Here is a 13,480-nt window from a genome sequence, read left to right as displayed (position 1 = left end):
CTGGGGGAAGATGCTGGCCGTGCACTGTAGGAGCCAGGCCCTGGGGAAGCTGCTGGAGGAGCTGAGGGAATGCAGAGAACCAGGAGGCAAAACCCAGAGTGTCCCCTACAAGCAAGCGGGGCTCAGAGAGGTTACAAACCCTTCCCAGGAATTAGCAAGGCTGGAGTTCAACCCCGATCCACCTTTCCTGTACATCCTGCTACCTCTCTGAACAAACAGAAGTGCAAGATCAAGGCTAAGTCTGTTGGTGTCGGCTGCCCAGAAACAGAAGGGGTCCGTGCCCATGGAGTCAGTGGGGAGGGCCTCCTGGCGGAGGCGCGGATTCAAATGGACCTTAGGGGAGGCCTGATTTGGAAAACCACGGAGAAAATGGGAGGAGGTGATTCTTAGGCTGGCTTTGCTACACGAGCCGCATTGAACAATGTCACAGGCCGAAGAGAGGACCCCAGCTCAGACAGGACTCAGCTCAGCCAGTAGAGAGAACAGGAGAATACAGGAGGTAGTCAATGAGAAGAAATCAGAGGAAGAACAGAGTCAAAGCAGTCCTTATACACCAAAGAGCCTGAATTTGGGCAGGTGTGAAGTCAACTCATTGCAAGAGAGCCAGAACCCCTGGATGGAGTGTTTCTAGGAGTCCTCAACTGCATGCCAGCCTCTCAATGGAATATAGGGGAGCAAATGCTGGCTTTGGAGTCAGACAGACCAGGACCAGAGTACCAGCTCCAGCCTTTAGCTGTGTGTCCTGGGGCAAGTCCCTCAACCATTCTGAGTGTCAGGGTTCTTCATGTGTCAGTCGGAAATGGTGAGACCTTCTTCACAGGCTTGTTCAGATGAAGTCCCCAGCAGACAGCCTGGCACACAGCAGGCCTTTAATCACTGGTAGCTTCCTTCTCCCTCCTCTTTTTACTCTGTAGGCCCTTCCTGTCTTCTAAGACAGTTCCTGCTCCAAAAGTAACTGTTTTAAAATTCAGAAATTCCAGGATTCCTAAATCAGGTGCAGCTGAGGAGTGCCAAGGTATTGGCGGCAAGTAACATCCTCCGGTTGAGATGCTGGCCACTGAGCTCACCACTCGGAAGGAAAAGCTCAGGTTTAGGGGACACGGTCACTGTGTCCTTGGCTCCCTGGCCAGATGGTGCCTTCAAGCGGTGTTTCTGACCCAATCTCCAGAGGGCAAATAACGGTGCTTCTTTTCCTTTTAGGAGGAGAAGTCGCCAAACCGCGCTTTGCCCAGTTCTTCCACGGCAGCCTGGCCAGTCTCACCATCCGCCCTGGCAAAATGGAGAGTCAGAAGGTGATTTCCTGCCTGCAGGCCTGCAAGGAAGGGCTGGATATTAATTCCCTGGAAAGCCTCAGCCAAGGAATAAAGGTAAGGAAGGAGCTGGCATCAATCACCTTCAGTAAGATGCTGATTTATGAGGCAGAGGCTGCCCAGTGCCAATGCATCCTGGGAAAGGGGGTCCTTTCCTGTCAAGTTGCACAGAGATGGTGCCATGGGCAAAGGGGCTGCCACGGGGGGAGATTAGCAACCATGACTCCACGATGGACTTCTACCATCTCTGGAAATTCCTAGATGAAGCCCTGTGTACAATCAACTCACCACTCCAAAGCAGGCATATGTTCAGTGTCTACCTGGAGGGAGTTGTCACGTTTCATTTCCTCCTGGGCTGGTTGGTTGCTTTGTCATTTATTTGCCCAAAGGAACTGAAGTAGCATGCAAAAATACATTCCAAAAACATAAAAAAGTAGAATAAAAAGTTCGTACCATGTAAAATATAAATTAGAAAGGAGAAAGCAGATATGGAGGTCTCTGGGTCTTACATGGTTAGATCGAGGCACAGACTGGGCTCCGAGCGATCTCTGGCAATCAGAGGGAATGTGAGCAGAGTCACGATTTTTATTTTTCATGCAAAATAAAAACATTTGAGTGATCCAAGGGAATCAAATCTACATGCTGAGAAAAGCTTCCTCCAAGGGAGCAGGATGTGGCCAACGGTCCTCAGCGAGCGCCTCCCTGACAGGCAGGGATCGTTCTGGCCTCACCTGGACCTTAGGAGCACCTGCTGGCATTGGGCCTCTGGGTCCTGAACAAAGAGCAAGGTAAACACAGTCGTAGCCCCACTCAATTATAACGGACCCCAGTGAGAGCAGGCAGCCCATCCGCCTCCTCTCTGGAAGTCAGCTGGCCCACCCTCTGCTTCCGGAGGCACAGGACAGGCCCCCGAGGCCCCAGCAGCTGTGAAGCCTTCCCAAGAGGGTGTGGCCAGAGCAGAGGTTTCCCATGGGCCTCCCGTCCCCACCCAGTGGAGCTCTACCCCGCCCTCCCGCCCTGGCCCTGCCTCCCCCGGACAGGGGAGTCACCCCTCCAACAGAAAGCCCTCTTAATTACACTGGCAGGGGCCCACCACCTTTAGGGCTCTGACATGGGTAGCCCTGGAGGGGCTGGTGACCTGAGCACAGCCTGCTTCTCAAGTTGTAGTCACTTCAGCAAACATTCCATGGACACCTATATGATTCGGTTCTGGGCTGGTCAAAAGGACACAAAAGTGAATGTTCCCAGCTTATTGTCTTCTGGGAACTCAATGGCCAAGCAGACATTTGTGATCTAGCGTGATAACCGCTACAGGGATTACGAGCACTAACATGTACTGAGGGTCTCCCACGTGCCAGGCACTGTTCCGAAAGCTTTATGAGTATTAACTCATTAAAGTCCCAGAACAACCCTATGACAAAGGCACTGTGAATATTCCCATTTTGCACATGAGAAATTGAGGACTGGAAGATAAATGAAACTTGCCTACGATCCCAGAGTTAGTAAGGAGCAGAGCCAGAACTTGAACCCAGGCAACCCTGCTCCAGAGCCCCAGAACCTGGGGAAGGGCAGTTAGGGAAGGCTTCTTGGAGGAGGCGAAGTCTGAGCAGAATGTTTCAGGATGGGTAGGAACCAACCAGGAAAAAGGCAGAGGGTTGGGGGAGAGGGCAGGGCTGTCACTCTAGGCAGGTGCAAGAGCATGAGTGATGGCAGAGGGCTGAGGAACCTGCAATGTGCACGGGAACTCCGAGAAGGCCAGCATTACAAGTGCCCAAACTGCAGGAGGAAGGGTAGAAAGTGTGGCCAGAGAGGTAACAGAGGCCGCATCAGGGGCCTTGTTTACTATGGTTAAGTGTTTACTTTATTTATTTATTTATTCTGTCAGCAACAGGCAGCCATTGAAGGGCTCCAGGCAGGGGAGCATGATCTGGGCAGATGTGGGGTTTAGGATGCTCACCCTGGAGACTGGGTCAGAGGGTGAAGACTGGAGGGGTACACAGGCAGGGTAAGGCAGAAATGGCTTTTCAGAGCATTGTTTAATGTGCATTAAACATACACACGTGCACACACACACAGGTGCTCTCAATAGCTAATTACCTGTCATTCATTGAAGGAAACGCACAAGACAACCTCTGTTGGAAAGGTGGCTTTCCAGCGGTTTATTTCATGGCAGCTGGCCCAGGCAAGCCCCTCATGGCACATTTCATACAGATATCCTCATGTGCAGAGGCTGGGGTTCAATCCTTGTTTCCTTAGTGTTTTGTCAACCCAGTGACGCAGAAATCCGTTCTCCAACCCTCACCTCTCTGATTCTGGATTTGCTCCCTGCCTCTGAGTCGATCTCTGCCCTGGACCATCCCACGGGGCCAGTTTCATGATTCCAAGCACTAAGGAACAAATAAACCAAAGATGCTTGACTTAAAAGCCACACGTTCTTAGAATTATAAATTAAGAACCCTAGCAATTGCTGCATAGCAATCATCGCTTATGGAAAGAGGAAGTGCTAAACTAAGTGGCACAAAAAGCTGGGGGTGGGGGTGGTGGAGGCTAATCTGACTTCTCTGGACACCACCTGCTCAGAACCAGTCACTGCAAGCGATCCTTTTCCAGCCTTAGGGCGCGGCTGGTGAGAACTAGAGCCGCGTGTGAGAAGTGAATGATAAGACAATTCATAGCGCAGCCACTGGGGCTATTTTAAGTTCTTATCCCTACCCCTCACAACAAATTAAATATTACGACCCCATGTCAGAAATAAGGAGATTGGGGCTCAGGGACTTGTCCAAAATAAGTCTGAGCTCTTTCTTCCACACTAGCAACTCAGATTAGAAGGCTTTCTTGAAAATTATTAAAGCTGCCTTCCTTCCTGCCCTTCCTACATTTATCCCTCATTTCATTTCTGAATAATGACTGTTATTTTCTTTACTGGTTCCTGGCCTCCTCCCTCCTCTCTGGCTGGTCAGAAGAACTGAGGTCCTCCTGTGATGAATGAGACATGCTGTCCACTCACAGGGCCCAGTGCGGGCTCCTCTACTCACTCGTTTCCCCGGGATCATGCCTATTTCTGACTATTTCTCCAGCATGTCTGGAGTCACTAAACGATTGGGGTGGTTGCTGTCTTCTATCCACACAAGACACTGTGGAATAGCCACATTCCTGAAGAATACCCTGTTCTGATTTTCATAGCATAATCCCTGCCAGTTTGCCATCTCCACAGTGTGGAAGAGTAAGACAGAGCTAGAACTTTGGAACAAGATACTGCAGGGTTCAAATCACAGTACGGATATTTACTAGCCAGGTGACCTTGGGCAAGATACTTTAATCCTTTAAGCCCCAATTTCCTCATGTATAAAATGGACTTAATATTATTTTGTGGTGATGTTGTGAGAATTGAATTTTATATATCTTTGCTTGTATATTATATATTTAGATATATCAGATATAGGCATAGAAAAGATATGCATGTAAGTGAGATGCATATAGATACAGATGGTGTAGGTATAGCTATATCCCCCAGCTTCTTCAAGTCACAGCTCCTTCTCCCGCCAGGCTGGCACTTGGCGTTGCTGCTGCCCAGCTTCTTTTGAAAGCCAAGCCTGGGTGACAGTTGTGGCAGAGGAGCCTCTAATGTGGCAAATCTCCATCTGGGCCAGCCCAGAGGGGCTGGCAGGTGTCCAAGGGAATGGTAAGGTGCGCGGAGTGCCACGGCCAGTCTGCCCTCGAGGAACAGGCTGGGGCTCTGGGCAAGGACTTCACCGGTGTCCCAGCCTGCTACGTGGCTGGCGACGCCGGCCGACCCTCTAGGAGAGCAGACCATTCCACAAAGGCCATCTGTCGAGCAGCTTCTTGGCTCAGAGAAAGGAATCACCGTGGCTACAGCACAGCCTCCCAGGGGAGAGGTGAGCATTGTCACCCTTTGCTCGGTCCCCAGGAAGCCATCTCCTGCCTCTGTGGAAATACCAGTACCATCCTGTGTTCTGTACAACCAGAGACTAACCCTGGGTCATGCCACAGGGCTGCAAACACTGCAGTTTAAAAAAACAAAACAAACAGACAAACAAAACCTACTTTAGTGGAGGGTTTATTGATCCTACGAGAACGATGCTGCCAGCTAGGCCATTGCCCCCCTTCCTGCCCTGCAGCAGTCTCCGGGATGCTCTGGCAGCCAGACCAGGGTGTTAACTGTAGATCCAACACATTCCCTAACCCGTCCTCTAGCTGGATGGCTGCAGTAGGAATGTGCCCTCTGCTGATTGCCACGGGATGCTGCCAATCCATCCTTCTGGAAGAACTGCTTGATTTTCCTGTTCAGCCCTCACGCGAGGCAGGGAGATCAGCCTCCTCTGCAGCGCTCATCGCCTTGCCTCATGCTTCCCGTGTGCTAGTCCCTGTGGCCATGCTGAGGAGAATCAGTAGCCCCTGCCCTCTAGTGCTCACAGCCTGCTGAAGGAGGCAGACAGACAAACAGACAGCAACAGCACCACAAGACTCTTCGAGAGCAGGGATGGTACGGGGGAGGGGACAGAAAAACATGTGGAACATAAGTGGTGTTTTTAGAAGAATGACCTTGAACCTGCTCAAACCAGAAATGGATGATTTGTGCAGCACTCAGAACTAACAGTGACTCTCCAGCGCATGGCAGCTCCATGGCTGAGCACACTAAGCTCATGAGGCATCCGCAGCGAAAGAGAAGCTAGCCCAGCGGCTGACGGAGGTATTGCCCTCGCATATGCTGGGACCAGACGCCGTGGCTCAGAGAGACCCTGCTTGGGGCTTTAAGGGCAGGAGGGACTGGATGGTAGGGGAGGACAGCAGTGAAGGCAGAGGTGCCAGCCAGGGGCAGACTTAGTGCAGAAATAATTACAATATTAAGATATATTATAAAAGCTATCATAGATTGAACACCCTATAAACACTAGATACTTTATACACATTATCTCATTTAAGCCCCAGACAGGTGGATATTAATACCCCCATTATTTTAAATGAGGAAATAGAGTCCAGAAAGGGGAAGTAAACAGCCCAAAGTCATACTCTGTAGTTTGTTCTGGAGCTAGGGCATGGCGGTCCACTCAGCCCAGGATCCTTCACAGATGCCACAGCCTAGGGGAGTGAGAGTCATGCCTGGAACGCCTGAATTCCTCTAAATGGGGTAAGTGACTGCAGTAGCAGATGACTCCAAAATCTCCACGGCTTCATGCCAAAAAGTTTATCTTTCTCTTATGCTACATTGGGGAGGTGGGGCAGGGTTTCTGCCTAGAACGCCATGGGCCACCAAAGTGAGGAAGAAGAAGCCTGGAGCAACCCACAGGGCTTTTCACAGCCTCAGCCCAGGAGCTCCCCACTTCCTCTCACAGCTCATTGTCCAGACTCAGTCACATGTCCCCACACACGTGGCTCAGGGCAGCTGGGAAGTGCAGCCTCCAGGATGCCCAGCAAGGAGAGGAGAACGGGGTTTGGCAGCACTGATAATGACTCCTACCGAGGCTTGACTGAAAAAAGAGACCCTTTGGGGAGTAATGTGAGATGATACTGAGTAAAACGTGAGCCGGGGCAACCATTCACTCATTCATCTAACAGGGGCTTACAGGGCCTGAGGACTGGGTTCTGGGGTTCAGGGATGATTCAGAGACCCTGTCCTCAGTGAGCTAATGGTCACTGCATTACAATAATTGTCCTACTGCTTCCTAAGCACTATAGGAGCCCAGTGGGACCTAAATAAGGGAAGCTGGGCAGGTCTCAAGGAGGAGGAACCAATAAAGCACTCACATGATAGCTGAAGAAGACAAAGACTGAGCTACCAGTTGGCTAGGGGCCACAATGGAAGAGACTTATGTGGGCCAGTGTCATCCCCAGTGCTCAGTGTCTTCACAGAGACGTCCACCTCCTGTTAGGGCCCATGCACAGAACAAGGAACTCTTATAAAGACATCCAAGACAGACCAGGGAAAAGCTAATATAGATAGATTTTTCCTTAAACCCATGAAAACACATTCAGTGTCCTTCATGGTAAGAGAAATGCAAATTAAAACTATACTCAGAAGGCATTTATCACCTATCAGATTGGCAAAAATCCCCGAGTCTGAGAGCATACTCTGTTATGGAGGTTTTGAGATAAGAGGCATTCTCCCACACTATAAGAGGGAGTGTATATTGATATAATCCTCAGCAAGGGGAAATTTGGCAACATTTGTCAGAATTTAAAGTGCATATACTCTTTGACCTAGAAATTTCACTTGTAGGGATTTATTCTACAGATATATTTATACACGTATGAAATGTTACAAGATAATTCACTGTGGCATTTTTAGCGAAAGATTGGAAACAACCCAAATGTTCATATTAGGAGACTGGTTAAATAAGTTATAGTTTATTTAATATTAAATAATACTATATAGCCATAAAAAAAGAATAAGGAGGCTTATTATATACTGATACAGAAAGATCTCCAAGATATGAGCTAAGTGGAAAAAAGTACAGTACAGTGTAATTTGTAATAAGTTACCTTTGGTGTAAGAAAGGAAAAAAATGGGAATCTATATCCATTGATTGTAGATTCATAAGAATGCTTAAGTGTAACTGTCAGGATAGGCAAGGTTATGCTGCAGTAACAAATGACTTAAAAAATTCAGTGGCTTTTACAACAAATTTTGCTGTTGTTCACACTTCCTGTCCATTGTAGATTGGCTGCAGCTCTGATCCATACCACCCTGACTGTGAGACCCTGGCTGATGCACCAGACCGTCAGGGAACTTTGCAAGTTTCATGGCAGAGAGAAAGGGATATGGCAAACCATGAGCTGGCTGTTAAATCTTCCACATGAGTGGGAAGCAAACAGTCCTTCTGCCCACACTGTGTTGGCCAAATAAGTGACATGACCACTACTGGATGCGACAGGGCAAAAATGTATTTCCTGCAGGGAAGGGTACCATAAGTCACATGATCAAGCCTGTTGATAACAGGGCAGGCATGGGTAAGCCTCTCACTGGGAGGGGAAGTAACTAAATATGAACAATAATGCAATCTGTAATTAATATAACACTGTTATGTATATAATAATATATAATATAACCTGTGGGATGGGATTGGGGAAACTGGGTAGATAGGAGATAGGAGTAAGATGGACACTTTCGCTTAGCATGTGTGTGTGTGTGTATATATATATATATATATATATGAACCATGTGGATATATTATCTATTCAAAAAAATAAATCATTGCTGTCAAGAGGCTACATAAAAATATAATCATGTCTTTCTTTCCTGTGACATGAGCATTGGATACATAATCGGAGTCCACAGATATGTTCCTGACGTCTTATTCACAGCAGTTCCTAATAATTCTTGCTCAGGAGTGTGTCAAGCTCAGTCACTCAGACTAGTACAAAAGCAGTTCTCCGTGCTCCATTCAAAGAAGAAGAACAGCCCCGGGGGACATGGGAGAAGCAGAGTCTGTACCCAGTCCATCTAGTTTGAGGACACAAGTGACTCAGTGGGGAGCGTCAGAGCCCCCGAGCCTTCACCAAGTGTGGGATACCAGGGGCTCAGAATGGAAGGAACAGACAAACCTAGGGCAGCTGGCAGGCGTGTAAACAGCAAGTGAGTAGAACTTGTGGGAAACCAGAGTTTAGCACCAGGAAAGCAGACCAAGAATGAGATTTAAGAGAGAAGGAAAGCTCTGAACTGAAAAATGAGCTTTAGGGTTGGAAGCTAAGAAGACGGGGCAGGGCCAGGAAGCAGAGTGCAGGGTGAATTGAAGAGCAGTTCAAGGCCAAAGACGAGGACAGCGAAAGAAGCCAAAGCCTCAAGTTTCTGGGGTGTCGGCTGAGGGGGCGGGCAGTCCACGGGCTGGACATTTCTGGAAGGACCCCACAGTAGCACAGAGCATGGGCCACCCCCACCAAGGGCTGGGCTGCAAGAGCCCTGTGACTGGCGTTTCAGAATTCCATCCTGTGGCTCAGCCAATATTACCGGGAGTTTATAGTCCCCAGGGATCTGACAGGGGAGGCTCTCGAAGCCCACTGTGGGGGTTAACACAGTCACGTGTGCACACAGCTGCCGCACTGGCAGATGCTTTGCGGATGCCTTTTCATGGAGATGGAGGGTCTCCATGGGACCATGTACATGGTTGATGATTCTCTCCTGTGATACCCTCTTCTGTTCTCCAGTATCACTTCAACCCCTCGCAGTCCGTCCTGGTGATGGAAGGTGACGACATTGGGAACGTCAACCGTGCCCTCCAGAAGGTCTCCTACATCAACTCCAGGCAGTTCCCGACCGCGGGTGTGCGGCGCCTGAAAATCTCTTCCAAAGTCCAGTGAGTGGACACCAGGCAGCCTGGGGCCCAGCTGAGGCAGTGGGGCTGTCCCTTGGGAATGTTCCCTCGCACAACAGGACTCCCCTCTCTTCAGCTGTTCACAGTTTCTCTGCTCTTCCTGTGAGGATGCCCCAGTGCATCTGTGTTCTCCTTTTGTTTTCTTCTTAAGGAAAATGTTCTGTTGTTTTGCCAACTCAAATCTTGCTTTCTCTGTTTTATTCTCTCTCTGATCTAATGCCTAGAAAGCACTGCTTCCTATAAATTCTCAAAGAGCTGGATTGTACGTGGTGTGGCTTCAGGGTACAGTGCCTGGTACATAGTAGGTGCTTGACAAATGTTTATGAATTGAATTGAATTAACCAGCCCAGCTTTGTAGACTCCTAAATAGCATGAGCATGCAGGAGAAAGAGAAGGCATGGTTCTTGTCCCCAGGGATCAGAGTTAGATTAGGGAGCTGAGACTATTACTACGGCCTTTAGATAACTCCCTTACTGGCCTGTCAAATCATTTCTCAGCCACAGCAGCTATCTCAGAGGGCAGCTAGGAAGGGAACCCAGAAAAACTCCTGGGAAGCAGAAGAGGAGTCGCCTGGCACCAGGAGAAGGACCCAGAAAAACAGGAAGTAGAGTGGGAAAGACGGGTCTGCTGACTGCCGTGTTGCGGGGCCTGGGATGGGCGCCAGGATAAAGGCCAGGCGGCAGTTATATTCAATTGTCCTAGTGAAGGAGGAGGTGCTCCCACCTCCCCACTAAAGGCCACCCCTGGAGGCCTGGGGTAGGGAGCAGGCAGCTCCAGGACGGCTCCACATCGCAGTGAAGAAGAGGAACCAGACTGGCCAGTCTCCAGCTCTGTGACCAGGTTTCCATAAACTGGTGAGGGGGGGGGATGTCCTCTAAACTGTGGGGTTGGTGCAGCAAAGGCCAGGGAAACTGGGAGGAGGAGCCCATGACCACTCCCAGTTCTCGCCCACCCCGGAGGAGGGGATGGAGTGGCTCAGCATGGAATCCACCCACACTGCCCTTCCCTGGGGACCTTTCCCAAGGGATGCAAGATGATAGCTGCCACCGGCTGGAGCCCACCCCGCATTCCCAGAGCACCCATCTGGACCCTGGCGTTCTCCATTGTAGCCTAGGTCTCTGGCCTAGATGACCAGCAGAGAGTGCCATTGACATGCTTGTCCGATGAAGTCTGATGAGCATATCAGATCTGTCCACATTTACTGAGCTCCCACTGTGAGGCAGGCTCTGGGGCACCTTCTTTTCTATACATCATCTGCATTTAATCCTTACTACTATAAGGTAATTAATTATTGTCATCCCCATTGTATAGGTGAAGAAACTGAGGCTCACAAGAGTCAAGCACCTTGCCCAGAGTCACCCAGCCCACAAGTGGCAGAGCCAGGCTGTGGACCCTCGTCTGTCTGACTTCCCAGGCCTTGCTCTCATCACACCGTTCTGGCTCCCAGATATTTTCGTGGCAGAGTATAAGGAAGAAGGAGCCTGATTACTCTGGCATTCTGCTGGCACACCTGGAGCAGGCGCTCCTGTGTGACATCCTCATAGAGAGAGAACACATACGCGGCGCAGGAGAGTTTAGCCCTGGGGTCTCACTTAGTAAGATGGCTATAACCAACCAGTTAGACAACAATTTGCTTACCAAATCCTCATGCACATAACAAGCAGTTGCTATCTAATTAAAGTTGCCATTGATTACTTTGTTAAAGGATAATTAAAGGCTTAACAGTTACTTGTTGCTGGTATAGAAAATTCCCATTTCTCCCAGAAGCTGATCTTTTTAAGTCCCTAGATTGCTAGTGTTTTGACTATAATGTGGCTTTAAATCTGAATGTCTCTTGACATCCTCGGAGACTCTGAGGCAATCAGGATGCCTCGCCAAGGACTAGAGGTGGCTGCGTGTATCCTTGTCCGCAGCCGGATGATGGATGGTCCATCATTTGCTCTTCAGTGCCGTGACTGGCTGTTTCCCCAGGTGCTTCGGGGAAGATGTGTGCATCAGCATCCCCGACGTGGACGCCTACGTGATGGTGCTGCAGGCCGTTGAGCCCCAGATCACCCTCCACGGCACCGACCGCTTCTGGAGACCCGCCGCTCAGTTTGAAAGTGCCCGGGGGGTGCTCCTCTTCCCTGACATCAGGATCGTGAGCACCTTCGCCAAAGCCGAGGCCCCGGGTGACATAAGGACCACAGGTACAGGTGCAAACTGGGTTGTGGGTGGTGGGCCTTAAGTTCTCACAGCCACACCAAATCCTACTTCAGGACAACAATATTGTTCACCATGGCGGGGTAATCTATAATAGCAAAACAAACAAACCTGGAAACAATGGAGATAAATAACAGGAGGGGAATGAATGGCTTAGCAAATTACGGTACACCCTTATAAGCGATATGATGTTAGAGGGAAGGCGTTTATGCCAAATGGTAAGTGAAAAAAAGCAAGATGCAAATTACAGAGTATCTACACATAGAGTGATCTCAACCATGTAAAGAAAGAAGATACATAGAAAAATGCCAAGAAAGAAACACACCTAATGCTAACAGTCATGTTCTCTGAGAAGCGTGAGAAGGGCCAATTTGTTTCCGCTCCCCTTCAGTTTTCTGTAACTGCAAAATGTTCTATCGTTGGCATGCGTTATTTTCATAATCAGAAGAAAAGCTAAAGAAGCACGAAGAAAAAATATGACTGCATCTTAATATACCCACAGTAAAGTCAAGTCCTGTTCAGCAATATTCCTCTAAGCTCTCAGGAAACTTTCCTGTTGCTCTTTCCAGCAATTTCATTATTGGGAGGGCTGTTCAGTGAAAGGAGAGCAATTTGAATTATCTGCCAGGGAGAACACTTAGTTGCATTGAAAGCTACAGTGTCTTCTGCTGGTGGGGAGGGAGGAAAGAAGGATATGGAGGGAATGGAGGAGGGGAAGGAGGAAGGAAAAAAGAAGGAAAGAAGGAAGGAAAGCCTGGGGCCCAGATCTACGGGGGAAATATCCACTTGAGAGCTGTCCCTTGCTGCCTCCTCCACCAGAACACTTTCAACTCTCCCTGTCCTCCTCCAAAAGCAGCTGCTAATGATGTGCTAATGCCCGTGGGCCTGAAGGGCTGCTTCTATAATAATCCTAATTACCCACTGCCTTAAACTACCTTCGTCCCTAGCAAATGGGGTGCCCCACAGAGCAGCCCTTCTTAGCTCACGAAAATGCGTGGTGTTTGCCACTTCTCCAGGCAGGGCGTTTTCCCAGTTACACTCCAAGGGGCATCAGGTTGTATGATCGTCCCACTTCCCCTCATTTGTAGCTAAAATCAGACAGAGAAAGGAAGGGCCTCTGCCCTGGTGGCTGCAGGCCGTGACCCAGCGTGGCTGCACTTGCCAGGCCTGACGCCAGAATGCAGGCAAGGCAGGGAGAAGGGAGAAGCCGCGGTCTGGGTCCACAGCTCAGCTTCTGCTTGTGAGCACTGCAGGCAGAGCACACAGCCAAGGGCCGGAGAGCTGTTGCTAGTGCTTTTTACGTTTTACTCATTGTTGGTAGAATAATCCTTCTTATGGAGCCTTAAACAAGCAGGCTAATGGCATTTGCCACCAGGCCTCAGTGACCCGCTCCAGCATCATCATCTGCCCCCAGTGACCCACTCTTTGTGCTGTGTCAGTACAAGGCTGGTGAGTGCGTCTTCACGCCCCTCTCTCTCACACCTCTGTGTCAGCTCACACCTTTGCTCACCCTCTACCCTCTGCCTGGAAGGTCCCTCTCCCTCCCTTTCCCCTTTATGGCTGGCAAACATCTCTACCTGCGACACCTCCTCCGGAAGGCCTCCCCCACCTCCACCCTTCCCCTAGACTGGGTTAGGG

General features: G+C 49.6%; 1 protein-coding gene across 1 annotated transcript in view; it reads left to right on the top strand.

The window, feature by feature from the left end:
• The window catches only part of CLSTN2 (calsyntenin 2), a 577,645-nt gene that overhangs the window by 557,233 nt on the left and 6,932 nt on the right, over positions 1 to 13,480 (top strand). Inside the window, exons 10-12 of the mRNA XM_058551984.1 lie at positions 1,201 to 1,367; positions 9,474 to 9,622; positions 11,612 to 11,829. Coding sequence (XP_058407967.1) covers positions 1,201 to 1,367; positions 9,474 to 9,622; positions 11,612 to 11,829 — 534 coding nt within the window. The remainder of the gene's footprint in view (positions 1 to 1,200; positions 1,368 to 9,473; positions 9,623 to 11,611; positions 11,830 to 13,480) is intronic.

The sequence above is a fragment of the Diceros bicornis genome, chromosome 2, assembly GCF_020826845.1.
Source record: "Diceros bicornis minor isolate mBicDic1 chromosome 2, mDicBic1.mat.cur, whole genome shotgun sequence".
NCBI classification, from domain to species: domain Eukaryota; kingdom Metazoa; phylum Chordata; class Mammalia; order Perissodactyla; family Rhinocerotidae; genus Diceros; species Diceros bicornis.
Note: the sequence above shows the minus strand (reverse complement) of the source record. Positions and strands in the feature narration are given on the sequence as shown.